At 38.2% G+C, this 17,782-nt stretch overlaps 1 protein-coding gene across 5 annotated transcripts in view; it reads right to left on the bottom strand.

Annotated features, from left to right (window-relative positions):
- Positions 1-17,782, bottom strand: part of wizb (WIZ zinc finger b) — a 170,719-nt gene that overhangs the window by 80,573 nt on the left and 72,364 nt on the right. For all 5 annotated transcript variants that reach the window (XM_061885421.1, XM_061885422.1, XM_061885424.1 and 2 more), the window contains exons 9-11: positions 12,717-12,854; positions 3,570-4,076; positions 3,065-3,502 (exon numbers count right to left, since the gene is read on the bottom strand). In XM_061885421.1, coding sequence (XP_061741405.1) covers positions 3,065-3,502; positions 3,570-4,076; positions 12,717-12,854 — 1,083 coding nt within the window. The remainder of the gene's footprint in view (positions 1-3,064; positions 3,503-3,569; positions 4,077-12,716; positions 12,855-17,782) is intronic.

Below are 17,782 nucleotides of genomic sequence, written 5' to 3'. Positions count from 1 at the left end.
CAATGATGCTAAGAAAGGTGAGGAATCAGCCCAAGACTACACAACAGGACTTGGTCAATGACCTGAAAAGAGCTGGGACCACTGTTTCCATGGTCACTGTTGGTAATACAATAAGACGTCATGGTTTGAAATCATGCATGGCACGGAAGGTTCCCCTGCTTAAACCAGCACATGTTAAAGCCCGTATTAAGTTTGCCAATGACCATTTGGATGATCCAGAGGAGTCATGGGAGAAAGTTTTGTGGACAGATGAGACCAAACACACATAACTCCACTATGTGTGTTTGGAGGAAGAAGAATGATGCGTACCATCCCAAGAACACCATCCCTACTGTGAAGCATGGGGGTGGTAGCATCATGCTTGGGGGTGATTTTCTGCTCATGGGAGAGGACGACTGTACTGTATTAAGGAGAGGATGACTGCAGCCATGTATTGTGAGATTTTGGCCAAAAACCTCCTTCCCTCAGTCAGATCATTGAAGATGAGTCGTGGCTGGATCTTCCAACATGACAATGACGCAAAGCACACAGCCAGGAAAACCAAGAAGTGGCTTCGTAAGAACCACATCAAAGTTCTGGAGTGACCTAGCCAGTCTCCAGACCTAAATCCAATTGAAAATCTTTGGAGGGAGCTGAAAGTCTGTGTTACTCAGGAACAGCCCAGAAACCAGACTGATCTAGAGAAGATCTGTGTGGAAGAGTGGGCCAAAATCCCTCCTGCAGTCTGTGCAAACCTGCTGAAGAACTACAGGAAACGTTTGACCTCTGTAATTGCAAACAAAGGCTACTCTACCAAATAGTAATCATGGTGTTCAAATACTTATTTTCAGCTTTATCACACAAAAAATTGTTAAAAAAATCATAGATTGTGATTTCTGCATTTGCAAAATAGCATGGTGTTCAAATACTGATTTCCTTGACTGTATATATATACACATATGTGTACATATTATATAATTATGATGTATATATAACTAGTAATTAAGATATTAAAAGTGTGTAAAAGTTGGACTCCTACGTCGTTTACTTCCGTGACGACCTTCTTAAAGTTTTGTAATCAATCGGAAATATCAAGCAGCTAAAATGTGTGGAGTTAGTATTTGGTATTTCCCATCATGCTTTGTAATGGATTTAAATAGGTGCATTTTTAATTGTGTTTGGACGTTTTTTTTATAATATCCACAAAGTTCATTGAGCAGGTTGTGTTATGTGTGACCATGTGTGTTGACTTAAAGGGGAACATTATCACCAAACCTATGCAAGCGTCAATATATACCTTGATGTTGCAGAAAAAAGACCATGTATTTTTTTTATCCGATTTCCGAACTCTAAATGGGTGAATTTTGGCAAATTAAACGCCTTTCTGTTTATCGGTATTTTAGCGATGACGTCAGAACGTGACGTCACCGAGGTAACACACCCGCCATATTCATTTTCACATTACAAACACCGGGTCTCAGCTCTGTATTTTCCGTTTTTTCGACTATTTTTTGGAACTTTGGAGACATCATGCCTCGTCGGTGTGTTGTCGGAGGGTGTAACAACACTAACAGGGAGGGATTCAAGTTGCACCACTGGCAAGAAATCTGCCGCCAGACCCCCATTGAATGTACCAAAGTGTCTCCACATTTTACCGGCGGTGCTAAGGCAGACATGGCACAGAGATGTAATGGATAACCTGCAGATGCATTTGCAACGATAAAGTCAACAAAATCACAAAGGTGAATTTTGTTGATGTTGTTGACTTATGTGCTAATCAGACATATTTGGTCACGGCATGACTGCCAGCTAATCGATGCTAACATGCTACGCTAATCGATGCTAACATGCTATTTACGCTAGCTGTATGTACATTTGAAACTAGGTACCCACATTTAATGCGAAACAAACACTTACCAATCGACTGATTTAAGTTGCTCCAGTGTCACAAGATGCAAAAGTCCTGATCGTTTGGTCTGCACATTTTACCGGCGATGCTAATAAGGCAGCCATGCTATGGGCCACTTCATTAGGTACACCCACGCTATGGCCGAATAGCGTCAACAGCTTTTTGCTCAATAGCTTCAATTTCTTCTTCAATTTCGTTTTCGCTATCTGCCTCCATACTCCGTCCATCTGTTTCAATACATGCGTAATCTGTTGAATCGCTTAAGCGGCTGAAATCCGAGTCTGAATCTGAGCTAATGTCGCTATATCTTGCAGTGGTAAGCGCCATGTTGTTTGTATTGGCAGTACTGTATGATGTCACAGGGAAATGGATAGTGGTTTCGAAGATAGCGAAAATAAGGCACTTTAAAGCTTTATTTAGGGATATTCCGGGACCGGTAAAATTTAGAAAAAAAATTCAAAAAATACAACAAGCCACTGGGAACTGATTTTTATTGTTTTTAACCCTTTTGAAATTGTGATAATGTTCCCCTTTAATATGTTGGTTAAATTATTATTTTTTTGCACCATGACTCGGGAAAGTTGTTTGGATTGTGTCATATGACTGAATGCTGTGCTGTATCCCCTTTCACCACAATTCATGGTCATTGACCAGATTAACTCACAATGGCCAAAAGATGGTGACACATTTGCAGCATTCAGATCCTCAGATATTTTGAATTAATATATTTAAAATAAATTTGAAAATACCCCACTGACCAGATTCCTTATTAAACCAATGACTCGCAGGCCAAACTGTTTGCTTTAGAGTAAAAAAACAACAAAAAAACTTTGTATTCTATGGTTTTGCTATGATATATGTACAACTTTTTCAATTTTAGCAGACACATTAGGTATATTTGCACAATTAGGTATCCGATAGGTATAGCCTATACCAGCCTGGATTTTACTCTGTATTGGATCTGAAAAAAAGATCAGTGGAATCGCACATCCCTAATTTACAACAATATTGGTACATTTTAAATTCAATAAGATAAGCTTTATAAAAATATGTTACTGCGTTATCATTTTCGCTAATCTACTCACAAAGTACCAGATCGGGACTCGGAATCGGATCTGAAACCATAAAATTTAATCGGGACATCTCTAGTTTTCCTGATTCCTCTGAACAACTCACTTTGTGGGAGGGCCATGATCTCACCACTGCTGAGGCGGAAGACCTGCATTGAAGACGATTTTAGACGCTTGGCCGGCGGGCCGAAGGACGAGGAGGAAGAGGTAGCTTTGGAAGTGGACCCGCCTCCAGCTGTGGTCACCTTGTAGATTCCGGATGGAGCGGTGGACGCCAGGCTGAGAGGAGGCTTCTTTAGGGAGGAGAGCGTTGCGGCGACGCCTCGTGTTTCAGTGTCGAGTTTGAATTCGCCGGCTTTGTGCTTGAACTCGTCGGTGTCGATGAGCTGGTTCAGGAGTGCGATCGGCGAGCCTTTGGATTCGGAGTACTCCACGCCAAAGTGACGCAGGTGGGCCCTCGCATGGCTGGACAAGCCTTTACGGGTCTCAAACCAGGCGCCGCACAGCTGACAGACGATGTCTTTTTTGGGATCCACCTCCAGGGCTGCATGTGGAGAGCGGGATTTATAGACAAAAGCCAATAAACAATCAATCGAAAAACAGACACTCACTGAGGTTGAGAGGAGCGTCGTTTTCTTGCGGGGCCCAGATGGGTTTAGATGGTGGGTTGGAGAAGTTCGAGGTCAAGCTTTTCATCCCCGCAGCCTTGTGTTCTGCGGAGCGCAAGGGGGAAGACGCGGGCAGTAACGAGGAGATGGGGGCTTTCCTCACTAGCGACAAAGGCGAGCTGGGATGGGCCAGAACCGGAGAGGCACCAGGAGATGGTGTAGAGACGCAGGAGGGTGGCACCGCTTTGACCACTCGGGTCAACACGGAAAGGGATATCGGTTTTACGTCAAAGTTTCCATCCAGGTCCTCACGATTGTGGGAGTCCAGCAGAGAGGCGCTCTTGGGTGACTCCAGGTGAGACGAGCTTCTGTGGCGGTGAACATTGTAATCCTTGGCAGTTTGGTCGCCGCTTTCTGAAGCCCCCTGCGGCTGGTGAGAGCGGGCGTGGCTGGACATGGCGCGTCTGGTCTGGAAGCGAGCTCCACACAAGTCACACTTCAAGTCATGAGCTGGAAGAAGAAAGGCCAGAAGAGTTCATTAAGGATCGTCATTGAATGACCAGGGTACGTTTGCAAATGCTTTGACACCTCGGTTTTTGTATGCTCTGCGTTCAAAAACATTCTCAAGAACCAAAAGGGTTGGTTTCGGTTATTGTAAGGCCACACATTGGGCGTAACAAATTAGTCGGTTTACTCGTCTAACGCTCCGCGTAATTGGGTGTCCAAATAAAGAATCCCTCCAGTTGGTGTCTCAGTCTTTGAAGAATGAATAGTAGTTCTTCAAAGTTGGGACAAGAGATGTCGGACTGCCGATTGTATCAGCTGATAAGTGCTTTAAAATGTAATATCGGGATTTATCGTATCGGTTTTAAAAAAGTAGAATTAATGACTTTTTAAAACGCCGCTGTACAGAGTGGTGCACAGACGTAGGGAAGAGTACAGAGCGCCAATAAACCTTAAAGGCACTGCCTTAGCGGGCCGGCCCAATCACATAATAGTTATAGCTTTTCACACACACAAGTGAATGTACTCATACTTGGTCAACAGCCATACAGGTGACACTGAGGGTGGCCATATAAACAACTTTAACACTGTTAAAAAGATGCGCCACATTGTGAACCCACACAAAACAAGAATGACAAACACATTTCGGGAGAACATCCGCACAGTAACACAAAATGAACACAACAGAACAAATACCCAGAATCCCTTGCAGCACAAACTCTTCCGGGGCGCTACAATATACACCACCCGCTCCCCCCCTACCTCGACCCCGCCCCTCCGAACCCTGCCCACCTCAACCTCCTCATGCGCTCTCAGTGAGAACATGTCCCAAATTCCGAACTGCTTTTTCGAGGCATGTTAAAAAAAAATTATGCACTTTGTGACTTCAATAATAAATATGGCATTTTTTTCTATAACTTCAGTTGATTTATTTTGGAAAAGCTTGTTACATTATTTAATGCATCCAGCGGGGCATCACAGCAAAATTAGGCATAATAATGTGTTAATTCCACGACTGTATATATCGGTATCGGTTGATATCGGTAGTTAAGAGTTTGACAATATCGGAATATTGAATATTGGCAACAAGGCCATTATCGGACATCGCTAGTTGGGACACATTCGGATTTGGTACAAAAAAATCTTTTAATCGTCTTTATCGTGTGTGTGTGTGTGTGTAGTTATTTGTTCAACTACCTTGCTCTGTTCAGTACCCTTTCATAGTTAACCAAAGAAAGGAGTGCCATCTTGCTACTAAATTCTTCGATATTGTCAACAAATATCGACAGTAAAATCCTTTCGCCGACAAATTCATTTGTCAACAATTGCTTTGATTTCACTGACATCCCATCCCAGCCACCAAATAAGCGTGGTGGTCAAGCTAGCTCTGTTCTCAAGAGGTAATAAGCGCCATTTAGCCTTTCTCCAAGAAAAAAAAGCTCTATGCTTGTGTCGTTTTCGGCTGTACGAACCGTTCAAGTGGCGAAAAGGATAAACTTTTCTTCAGAGTTCCTCGGAAGGTTGTCAAGAAGGGCTGACGAGTGGAAGATTTTAGGAAACAAGGAACAAGAACAGTTGTCCGAGGGAGTATAGTCGAAGAATAAATGCGTTTGCAGTGATTACTTTGTTAAAGGTTTGTTTGATATACCTTTAACCTTTAGTACAAAACACGTTTGCTACGGGTGTTTCAAAAACCACAAAATCAACGAGTCCAAATAAAAAAAATCAAATGTGAGTAAAACCTAAAAGAGTTTGGTTTTTACCAAAGACAACAATCATGCCGAAAATGTAATTTCAGTTCTGATGTCTTGTACATGTTAAGAATGGACGATATAAAACACCTTGAGAAAACTAATCTTTCAGCACATACAAAATGTTGACATCTATAGTTATATTTTGATAAACAATCGTAAATAAATCTTTCAGCACATACACAATGTTGATATCTATAGCTATATTTTGATAAACAATCATAAATGAATTTTGCAGCACATACAAAATGTTGACACCTATAGTTATATTGCGATAAACAATCATGAATGAATCTTCCAGCACATACACAATGTTGCTATCTATAGTTATATTTAAAAAAACAATCATAGATGAATCTTACAGCACATACAACATGTTGACCTCTATAGTTATATTTTGATAAACAATTACAAATAAATCTTTCAGCACGTACACAATGTTGACACCTTTAGTTATATTTTGAGAAACAATCATAAATGAATCTTCCAGCACGTACACAATGTTGACATATATAGTTATATTTTAATAAACAATTATAAATGAATATTTCAGCACATACACAATGTTGACATGTATAGTTATATTTTGATAAACAATCATAAATTAATATTTCAGCACATTCAAAATGTTGATATCTATAGTTATATTTTGATAAACAATCATAAATGAATCTTGCAGAACATACAAAATGTTAATATCTATAGTTATATTTTGATAAACAATCATAAATTAATCTTTCAGGTCATACGCAATGTTGATATCTATAGTTATATTTCGACAAACAATCATAAATTAATCTTTCAGCACATACACAATGTTGATATGTATAGTTAGTTTGATAAAAAATCATAAATTTATCTTTCAGCACATACACAATGTTGATATATAGTTATATGTTGATAAACAATCATAAATAAATCTTACAGCACATACCAAATGTTGAAATCTATAGTTATATTTTCATAAAAAATGATAAATAAATATTTCAGCACATACACAATGTTGACACCTATAGTTATATTTTTATAAACAATCATAAATGAACCTTAGAGCATACACAAAATGTTGACATATATACTTATATTGTGATAAACAAACATAAATGAATATTTCAGCACATACACAATGTTGATATCTATAGTTATATTTTGATATAAATTTATAAATAAATCTTCCAGGACTTACAAAATCTTGACATCTATAGTTATATTATGATAAACAATTACAAATAAATTTTTCAGCACATACACAATGTTGACACTTGTAGTTGTATGTTGATAAACAATCATAAATGAAACTTCTAGCACATACAAAATGTTGACATCTATAGTTATATTTTCATAAACAATCATAAATAAATCTTCCAGCACGTACACAATGTTGACACTTATAGTTATATTTTGATAAAAAATCATGAATAAATATTTAGGCACATACACAATGTGGATATCTGTACTTATATTTTGAAAAACAATTATAGATATTTCAGTACATACAAAATGTAGACACCTACAGTTATATTTTGATAAACAATCATAAATGAATATTCCAGCACATTCAAAATGTTGACATCTACAGTTATAATTTGATAAACAATTATAAATAAATCTTCCAGGGTTTACAAAACGTTGACATCTATAGTTATATTGTGATAAACAATTACAAAAAAAAATTCAGCACATACACAATGTTGACACTTGCAGTTATATTTTGAAAAACAATTATAAATATTTCAGTACATACAAAATGTTGACACCTATAGTTATATTTTGATAAACAATCATAAATGAATCTTCCAGCACATACACAATGTTGAAATCTATAGTTATATTTTGATGATTAATCATAAATTAATCTTCCAGCCCATACAAAATGTTGATATCTAAAGTTATATTTTGATAAATAATCATAAACAAATCTTTGAGCATATACACAATGTTGACACCTATAGGTATAATGTGATAAACAATTGTAAAAGAATATTTAGGCACATACATAATGTTGACATCTGTTGTTATATTTTGATAAACAATTAAAAATAAATCTTCCAGGACTTACAAAATGTTGATATATATAGTTATGTTGTGATAAACAATCATGAATTAATATTTCAGCACATACACACCGTTGACACCTTTAGTTATATTTTGATAAACAATCATAAATTAATCTTCCAGGACATACAAAATGTTGACATCTATAGTTAAATTTTGATAAACAATCATAAATGAATCTTCCAGCATTTACACAATGTTGATATCTATAGTTATATTTTGATAAACAATGACAAATTAATCTTCCAGCACATACAAAATGTTGACATTTATAGTTAGAATTTGATAAACAATTACAAATAAATCTTTCAGAACGTACACAATGTTGACACCTATAGTTATATTTTGAGAGACAATTATAAATAAATCTTCAGGACTTATAAAATGTTGACATATATAGTTATATTGTGATAAACAATCACAAATTAATCTTCCAGCACATACACAATGTTGACATCTATAGTTAAATTTTGATGAACAATCATAAATGAATGTTTTAGCGCATACAAAAAGTTGATATCTATTGTTATATGTTGATAAACAATTCTAAATAAATCTTTCAGTACGTACCCAATATAGACACCTAAAAAAACAAAAAACGGAAAATGGATCGTTATCCATTATGTAATTTAATTATTTAAAAAAAAAAAAATCGAAAATGGGTATTAAAACAAGGGGAAATCTAATTTCTCTACTCCCTGTTTAAAGTCTGGACATATGCGTAGACTGCACACCTGGCACAACAACAACACAAGAAGAGCAATGTTTGAATTCTCGATGGAAAACCAATAAATGTCTCCGGACATTAAAAACAGAAGAGAACTCTTGACCACGAAAAAATAGTTTTGATGACACAACTGTTGCTGTTCTTTGTCTTCTTCTTCTGTTGTTTCGGGCCCATCGCAAACGAGGACCTGAAAAAACCCTGGGGATGTGCGATCCAAAGATAAATAAAAAACTTTAGATACGAAATATCGCAATTCATTATGATTTAAGTATGGAAAAATCTTAATTAATTGCGATTAAATATTTCAAACGTTTAACAGCCCTAATTTCAAAAAATAAAACCTAGAAAACGTAAGCCTGATCAGAATTATTGGTAAATGGGTTATACAAACCCTGTTTCCTTATGAGTTGGGAAATTGTGTTAGATGTAAATACAAACAGAATACAATGATTTGCAAATCATTTTCAACCCATATTCAGTTGAATATGCTACAAAGACAACATGTTTGATGTTCAAACTGATAAACATTTTTTTTTGTTGCAAATAATCATTATCTTTAGAATTTGATGCCAGCAACACGTGACAAAGAAGTTGGGAAAGGTGGCAATAAATACTGATAAGTTGAGGAATGCTCATCAATCCACTTATACACAATTTCCCTCTCCAAGGTTTCTCATAGTCATCATTGTCACTGTCACCGAAGTCCCACTGGGTGTACGTTTTCCTTGCCCTTATGTGGGCTCTACTGAGGATGTCGTTGTGTTTTGTGTTGTGGTTTGTGCAGCCCTTCGAGACACTAGTGATTTAGGGCTATATAAATAAACATTGATTGATTGATATGGAACATCCCAGAGGTGTGCAGGCTAATTTGTAACAGTTGGGTGCCATGATTGGGTATAAAAGCAGCTTCCAAGAAAGGCTAAGTGATTCACAAACAAGGATGGGGTGAGGGTCACCAATTTGTAAGCAAATTGTCGAACAGTTTTAGAACAACATTTCTCAAATAGCTATTGCAAGGAATTTAGGGATTTTACCTTCTATGGTCCGTAAAAGCATCAAAAAGTTCAAAGAATCTGGAGAAATCACTGCACGTAAGCGATGATACTACAGACTTTTGGTCCCTCAGGCGGTACTGCATCCAAAACCAACATCAGTGTGTAAAGGATATCACCACATGGGCTCAGGAACACTTCATAAAACCACTGTCAGTAACTACAGTTGGTCGCTATATCTGTAAGTGCAAGTTAAAACTCTACTATGCAAAGCCAAACCCATTTATCAACAATATCCTGAAATGCCGCCGGCTTTGCTGGGCCCGAGCTCACCTAAGATGGACTGATGCAAAGTGGAAAGGTGTTCTGTGGTCTGACGAGTCCACATTTCATATTATATTTGGAAACAGAGGACGTGGTGTCCTCCAGAAGAAAGAGGAAAATAACCATTCGGATTGTTATAGGCGCAAAGTTAAAAAAGCCAGCATCTGTGATGATATGGGGATGTTTTAGTGCCCAAGGCATGGGTAACTTACACATCTGTGAAGGCACCATTAATGCTGAAAGGTCCATACAGGTTTTGGAGCAACATACAGTATGTTGTCATCCAAGCAACGTTATCATGGACGCCCCTGCTTATTTCAGCAAGACTAGTGTTACAACAGCTCCATAAAAAAGAGTGTGGGTACTTTCCTGGCCCACCTGCAGTCCAGACCTGTCTCCCATGTGGCGCATTATGAAGCGTAAAATACGACAGCGGAGACCCCGGACTGTTGAACGACAGAAGCTCTACATAAAACAAGAATGGGAAAGAATTCCACTTTCAAAGCTTCAAGAATTATTTTCTTCAGTTCCCAAACGCTTATTGAGTGTTGTTAAAAGAAAAGGTGATGTAACACAGTGGTGAACATGCCCTTTCCCAACTACTTTGGCACGTGTTGCAGCCATGAAATTCTAAGTTAATCATTATTTGCAAAAAAAAATAAAGTTTATGAGTTTAAACATCAAATATATTGTCTTTGTAGTGCATTCAATTGAATATGGGTTGAAAAGGATTTGCAAATCATTGTATTCCGTTCATAACACAATTTCCCAACTCATATGGAAACGGGGTTTGTACTTGTATAGCGCTTTTCTACCTTCAAGGTACTCAAAGCGCTTTGACGTTATTTCCACTTTCACCCATTCACACACACATTCACACACTGATGGCGGGAGCTGCCATGCAAGGAGGCCCTAACCACCACCCATCAGGAGCAAGGGTGAAGTGTCTTGCTCAAGTACACAATGTCCGTGACTAGGTTGGCAGAAACTGGGGATCGAACCAGGAACCCTCAGTTTGCTGGCACGGCCACTCTCCCAACTGCGCCACTGAATTAAATACAGTAGCTGGACTGATTGATTGATTGAAACTTTTTTTAGTAGATTGCACAGTACAGTACATATTCCGTACATTTCACCACTAAATGGTAACACCCGAATACGTTTTTCAACTTGTTTAAGTCGGGGGTCCACGTTAATCAATTCATGTATTCGTTGGTGGAAATGCGGCTCAAGATCTGACGGCATGTTTCCACCGAATGCTATGATTTGAGAATTTGGAAGAATACACAGGCTGAGCAAACATTGTTACGTTAACTAAAAAAACTAAGCACGTTATCCAACTACCCTGAACCTGTGAAGTGGACTTGAAACCGGTTTCATTTGCACAGTGCAAAACCAAGCTTTAAGTTTCTACCATGGGGAGCGTGGGGTGTGATGGAGACAGCTACACACATAGTGAGGCGTCATACCAGCACGTTAACCTGCAAATGAATTCAACTATGAAGAGAAGTGTACTTTGCTGAGCAGAAACAGTGGGAAGTGACTTGAATGTCATTTGAGAGCAAAGAACGAGACATTGTTTGTACCAGCGCCACTTAAGAAGCCATGGCCGTCTTGACTCTTCTGTCTGACTGGAAACTCACCAAGACAAATGAAGCTATTCTTTGTGTGGTAAAGTAAATAAATCCTAAACTTGTCCACCCGCTTTGAGTCTGTTTCTCCAGACAAAGTTGACTCACTCTTCATTGTTAAAGGGGAACTGCAATTTTTTTGAATTGTGCCTATCCTTCACAGTCATTGTGAGAGATAGGAACCCCCCACCCCCTTAATTTTTTTTTTTTTTATATAGGATTTCAAAGAAGATTAAAAAAAAAACGCTTGGAAGATGCAGGTAATGGGAGTCGGCTTTGTCGCCTTCAAAGTCCTCCATCAACATTTTATATACACACTGCAAGTATATATATAATGTAATAACAGACACCTTCATAACAATATGTAATATGTACAATATACACACTGCAAGTATATATATAATGTAATAACAGACACCTTCATAACAATATGTAATATGTACAATATACACACTGCAAGTATATGTATAATGTAATAACAGACACCTTCATAACAATATGTAATATTTACAATATACACACTACAAGTATATATATAATGTAGTAACAGACACCTTCATAATAATTTGTAATATGTACAATATACACACTGCGAGTATATACATATAACGTAGTAACAGAAACTTTCATAACAATATGTAATATGTACAATATACACACTGCAAGTTAACTAAAATAAATTGCAGCTCATCTTTTATACTTGGCAAACTCAACTCGTGAGCCGGATTAAACCTGTTCACGGGCCATATTTTCGACACCCCTGGTATATATGAACAAACTCTGGTATTTCACTCTACACACCATATCTCCATGTTTCATTCTGGTTTCAGTTCTGTAACATATGAGCCAAATACTCCATACAAACACTATCTGACAAAAATGTTAGCTTTTAGTGCACAATTACCTGCTCCAAGGGTGGTACTGTGAAAAGCTACTGCTTTTGATCTCTTGACACCTTTACGACTTAGCAACCTGCCATTCTGAGCCAAGAAAAGGATCTGAGTGCCTTAAAAAAAGCCATTTATCTACTTTGTATCTTGAGGGACAACAATGGTCTCCTGCTGCTGTGCTGCTATTTGCAACCAAGGCAAGTATGATTTATTATCAACACGGCGAGAGTTGCCATTAGCAAATGTGACCATTTGCTGAAAATCTTCATCACTCACCTTTGGCGTCTGCTTCCTCCCGTGGAGAGAGGCCATCCGCGTCTACGTTGTGCAGACGCGGTTTCTTTGGGCTGGAACTCGGCTCATCGTTAGCCGGGTGCTGTCGTTCTTCATCTTCTTCTTCCGCTGCTTTGACACCTACAACACAAAACACACACACCCCGTCTGTTGACAACTGTTCAGGAATACAATTATGGTGAAAGTAGCCTTAGGGCAGGGGTCGGCAACCCCTTTAGCACCGCCCTAGTGCCTCCCTGGAGCTTTTTCAAAAATGTATGAAAATGGAAAATTGTTTGTTTCAATATGGTTTCTGTAGGAGGACAAACATTTCACAAACCTTCCTAATTGTTAGAAAGCCCACTGTTTAATATGTTTGTGTTTATGCGTCACTGATGTACAACTTTCTCCGATGCTGCCACGGAAAGACGTGTTTTATGACACTCCTTTTGTCTCATTTTGTCCACCAAACGTTTTATGCTGTGCTTGAATGCACAAAGGTGTGCTTTGTTAATGTTATTGACTTGTGTAGAGTGCTAATCAGGCATATTTGGTCACTGCAGTAATGAACTGCAAGCTAATCGATGCTAAAATGCTATTTAGGCCGGCTGTATGTATGAAAATGGAAAAAAATTAGGGGGAAAAATATATTTTTTGTTTTAATATGGTTTCTATAGAAGGACAAACATGACACACACCTAATTGCTGGAAAGCCCACTGTTTAATATGTTTGTGTTCATGCTTCACTGATGAAAGTATTTGGCGTGCGCAGTTTTGTCCTACTAAATTCAGTAGTAGTAGTTTGTTTACATGTACAACTTTCTCCGATGCTGCCACAGAAAAACATGTTTTATGACACTCCTTTTGTCTCATTTTGTCCACCAAACATTTTATGCTGTGCGTGAATGCACAAAGGTGAGCTTTGTTGATGTTATTGACTTGTGTGGAATGCTAATCAGGCATATTCGGTCACTGCAGTATTAGACTGCAAGCTAATCGATGCTAAAATGCTATTTAGGCCGGCTGTATTTATGAAAATGGAAAAAAATTAGGGGGAAAAATATATTTTTTGTTTTAATATGGTTTCTATAGGACAAACATGACACAAACATTTCTAATTGCTGGAAAGCCCACTGTTTAATATGTTTGTGTTTATGCTTCACTGATGAAAGTATTTGGCGAGCGCAGTTTTGTCCTTCTAAATTCAGTAGTAGTAGTTTGTTTACATGTACAACTTTCTCCGATGCTGCCACAGAAAGACGTGTTTTATGACACTCCTTTTGTCTCATTTTGTCCGCCAAACGTTTTATGCCGTGCTTGAATGCACAAAGGTGTGCTTTGTTAATGTTATTGACTTGTGTGGAGTGCTAATCAGGCATATTTGGTCACTGCAGTAATAAACTGCAAGCTAATCGATGCTAAAATGCTATTTAGGCTGGCTGTATGTATGAAAATGGAAAAAAATTACAGGGGAAAATATATATTTTTTGTTTTAATATGGTTTCTATAGAAGGACAAACATGACACAAACCTTTCTAATTGCTGGAAAGCCCACTGTTTAATATGTTTGTGTTTATGCTTCACTGATGAAAGTATTTGGCAAGCGCAGTTTTGTCCTACTAAATTCAGTAGTAGTAGTTTGTTTACATGTACAACTTTCTCCGACACTGCCACAGAAAGACGTGTTTTATGCCCCTGCTTCTTTGTCGCATTTTGTACACCAAACGTTTTATGCTGTGCGTGAATGCACAAAGGTGTGCTTTGTTGATGTCACTGCACTGCTAGACTGTATGCTAATCGATGCTAATGTGCTACTTAGGCTAGCTGCATGTATGAAAATGGAAAAAAAAATAGGGGGAAAAATACATCTTTTGTTTTATTATGGTTTCTGTATGAGGACAAACATGGCATAAACCTTCCTAATTGTAAGAAATTCCACTGTTTAATATGTTTGTGTTTATGCTTTATTGATGAGAGTATTTGGCGAACGTCGTCTTGTCCGACTAATTCCGGCGGTCCTTGAACACACCGTAGTTGTGTGGACGGTGACGCGACAGTTTGTTTACATGTACAACTTTCTCCAACGCTGCCACAGAAAGATTAGTTTTTTGCCTCTTCTTTGTCTCATTTTGTCCACCAAACGTTTTATGCTGTGCTTGAATGCACAAAGGTGAGCTTTGTTGATGGTATTGACTTGTGTGGAGTGCTAATCAGGCATATTTGGTCACTGCACAGCTAGACTGTAAGCTAAATGATGTTATTGTGCTACTTAGGCTAGGTGCATGTATGAAAATGGAAAAAAAAATTGGGGGGAAAAATATATTTTTTATTTTAATATGGTTTCTGAATGAGGACAAACATGACACAAAAATTCCTAATTGTTAGAAATCCCACTGTTTCATATGTTTGTGTTAATTTGTCACTGATGAGAGTATTTGGCGAGCGCCATTTTGTCCGAATAATTTCAGCGGTCCCTGAACTCACCGTAGTTGAGTGGACTGTGAGGCGACAGTTTGTTTACATGTACAACTTTCTCCGACGCTGCCAAAGAAAGACGTGTTTTATGCCACTCCTTCTTTGTCTCATTTTGTACACCAAACGTTTTATGCTGTGCGTGAATGCACAAATGTGAGTTTTGTTAATGTTATTGACTTGTGTGGAGTGCTAATCATGCATAATTGGTCACTGCACTGCTAGACTGTATGCTAATCGATGCTAACGTGCTACTTAGTCTAGCTGCATGTGTGAAAATGGAAAAAAAAAATATGGGGAAAAAAATATATTTTGTTTTAATATGGTTTCTGTGTAAGGACAAACATGGCACAAACCTTCCTATTGTTAGGAATCCCACTGTATAATATGTTTATGTTTATGCTTTATTGATGAGAGTATTTGGCGAACGTCGTTTTGTCCGACTAGTTCCGGCGGTCTTTGAACACACAGTAGTTGTGTGGACGGTGACGCGACAGTTTGTTTGCATGTACAACTCTCTCCAACGCTGCCACAGAAAGATGAGTTTTTTGCCTCTTTTTTGTCTTATTTTGTCCACCAAACGTTTTATGCTGTGCTTGAATGCACAAAGGTGAGCTTTGTTGATGGTATTGACTTGTGTGGAGTGCTAATCAGGCATAGTTGGTCACTGTACTGCTAGACTATAAGCTAATCGATGCTATTGTGCTACTTAGGCTAGGTGCATAAATGAAAATGGAAAAAAAATTAAGGGGAAAAATATATTTTTTGTTTTAATATGGTTTCTGTATGAGGACAAACATGACACACACCTTCCTAACTGTTAGAAAACCCTGCTGTTTAATATGTTTGTGTTTATGCAACACAGAAGCGAGTATTTGGCGAGCCCCGTTTTGTCTGGCTAATTTTGGCGGTCCTTGAACTCACCATAGTTGCGTGGACTGTGATGCAACAGTTTGTTTACATGTTAAACTTTCTCCGACGCTGCCACAGAAGGACGTGGTTTTTGCCTCTTCTTTGTCTCACATTGTCCACCATTGCAAAAGGACTCCAAAGGACCGTATTGAAACTGTAAGGTTTTATTCTTTCTTTATTATTATTCCGCCGCCTCTTCGAAATGTAATTTGACCACCTGATCATGCTTCAAAACTCACCAAATTTCACACACTCATCAGAACTGGCGAAAATTGCCATCTAATAAAAAAATAATACCCCTAAAATAAAAAATGCGCTCTAGCGCCCCCTAGAAAAAAACAAAAACAAAACAGACTGCTTGTAACTTCTGTTAGGAATGTCGTACGGACATGAAACAAAAACCTCTATGTAGGGCTGACTTGGACCAAGATTTCATAATTTTACCTTCTAGGGCAAAAATCAACCAAAATTTTGCAAAAACCCATTCAAAGCAAAATCTTCGCAAAAAATGCTATTTTTGCCTCTTTGCGCTGTAATTTGACCCCCTTAAAATGCTTCAAAACTCACCAAACTTGACACACACATCAGGTCTGGCTAAAATTGAGATCGAATAAAAAACCAAACCCCAAAACTGAAAATTGCGCTCGAGCACAATTTTTGAATAAAACAGAGAAAAAAAATGCTCCTAGGAAGAAAACACAGACAAAACTGCTTGTATCTTCCGGTAGGAATGTCGGAGAGACATAAAACAAAAACCTCTATGTAGGTCTCACTTAGGCCTACATTTCATAGATTGACAACCCCCAGCAAAAATCAACAGGAAGTTTGCAATCTCCCCCTTCAAAACAAAAGTTTTGTAAAAACCCGTCACCTTTCTTTAAACATTATCTCCTCTGAGCGCGTTTGTTGTTTCGGCTTCAAACTCGCACAGGAGAGAGATTGAACCCTTCTGATTAAAAGTTATCCAAAGAGTTTACTGCTCCGGTTTTGATTTTACGCGCCTTCAAAGAACCCCTGCGCAATGTTTCCTAAAATATGTCATTTTTGCCTCATTGAGCTGTAATTTTACCCCCTTAAAATGCTTCAAAGTGCAAGTTAAAGCTCTACTATGCAAAGCGAAAGCCATTTATCAACAACATCCAGAAACGAGAGCTGTAATTTGACCCCCTTAACATGCTTCAAAACTCACCAAATTTTACACACACCAGGACTGGAGAAAATTGCCATCTAATAAAAAAACCAAACCCCAACAATCCAAATTGCGCTCTAGCGCCCCCTAGAAAAAAACACAGACAAAACTGCTTGTAACTTCTGTTAGGAATGTCATAGAGACATGAAACAAAAACCTCTATGTAGGTCTGACTAAGACCAGGGCTTGGGTCGCGGGGGTAGCAGCCAGACCGGACCCGACCACGCTGCTTGCAGCTTTAATTTGTATTTGGTCCAATACGGGTCTTTCACCAATATGGGTTGTGGACCCCTGCCTTAGGGCCACATGGAAAATAGAAAAGCAATTTAAATAACCAGACAGTTCTTCAGATTACGATTAAATAGATTTTTAAAAAGCTTGGATTTCTATTCTATTGCTTTGATTAATCGTTTTGAATGTAACTAAAGGAATTCCCAGGAATTAAAATAGGCGTTTTTAGTTTCAGTTTCTGCAGGGCCGCACCATGTGGGCACGC

The sequence above is a fragment of the Nerophis ophidion genome, linkage group LG23 (genome assembly GCF_033978795.1).
Source record: "Nerophis ophidion isolate RoL-2023_Sa linkage group LG23, RoL_Noph_v1.0, whole genome shotgun sequence".
NCBI lineage: Eukaryota > Metazoa > Chordata > Actinopteri > Syngnathiformes > Syngnathidae > Nerophis > Nerophis ophidion.
The sequence above is the reverse complement of the archived record's forward strand: the minus strand, read 5'-3'. Positions and strand labels throughout refer to the sequence as shown.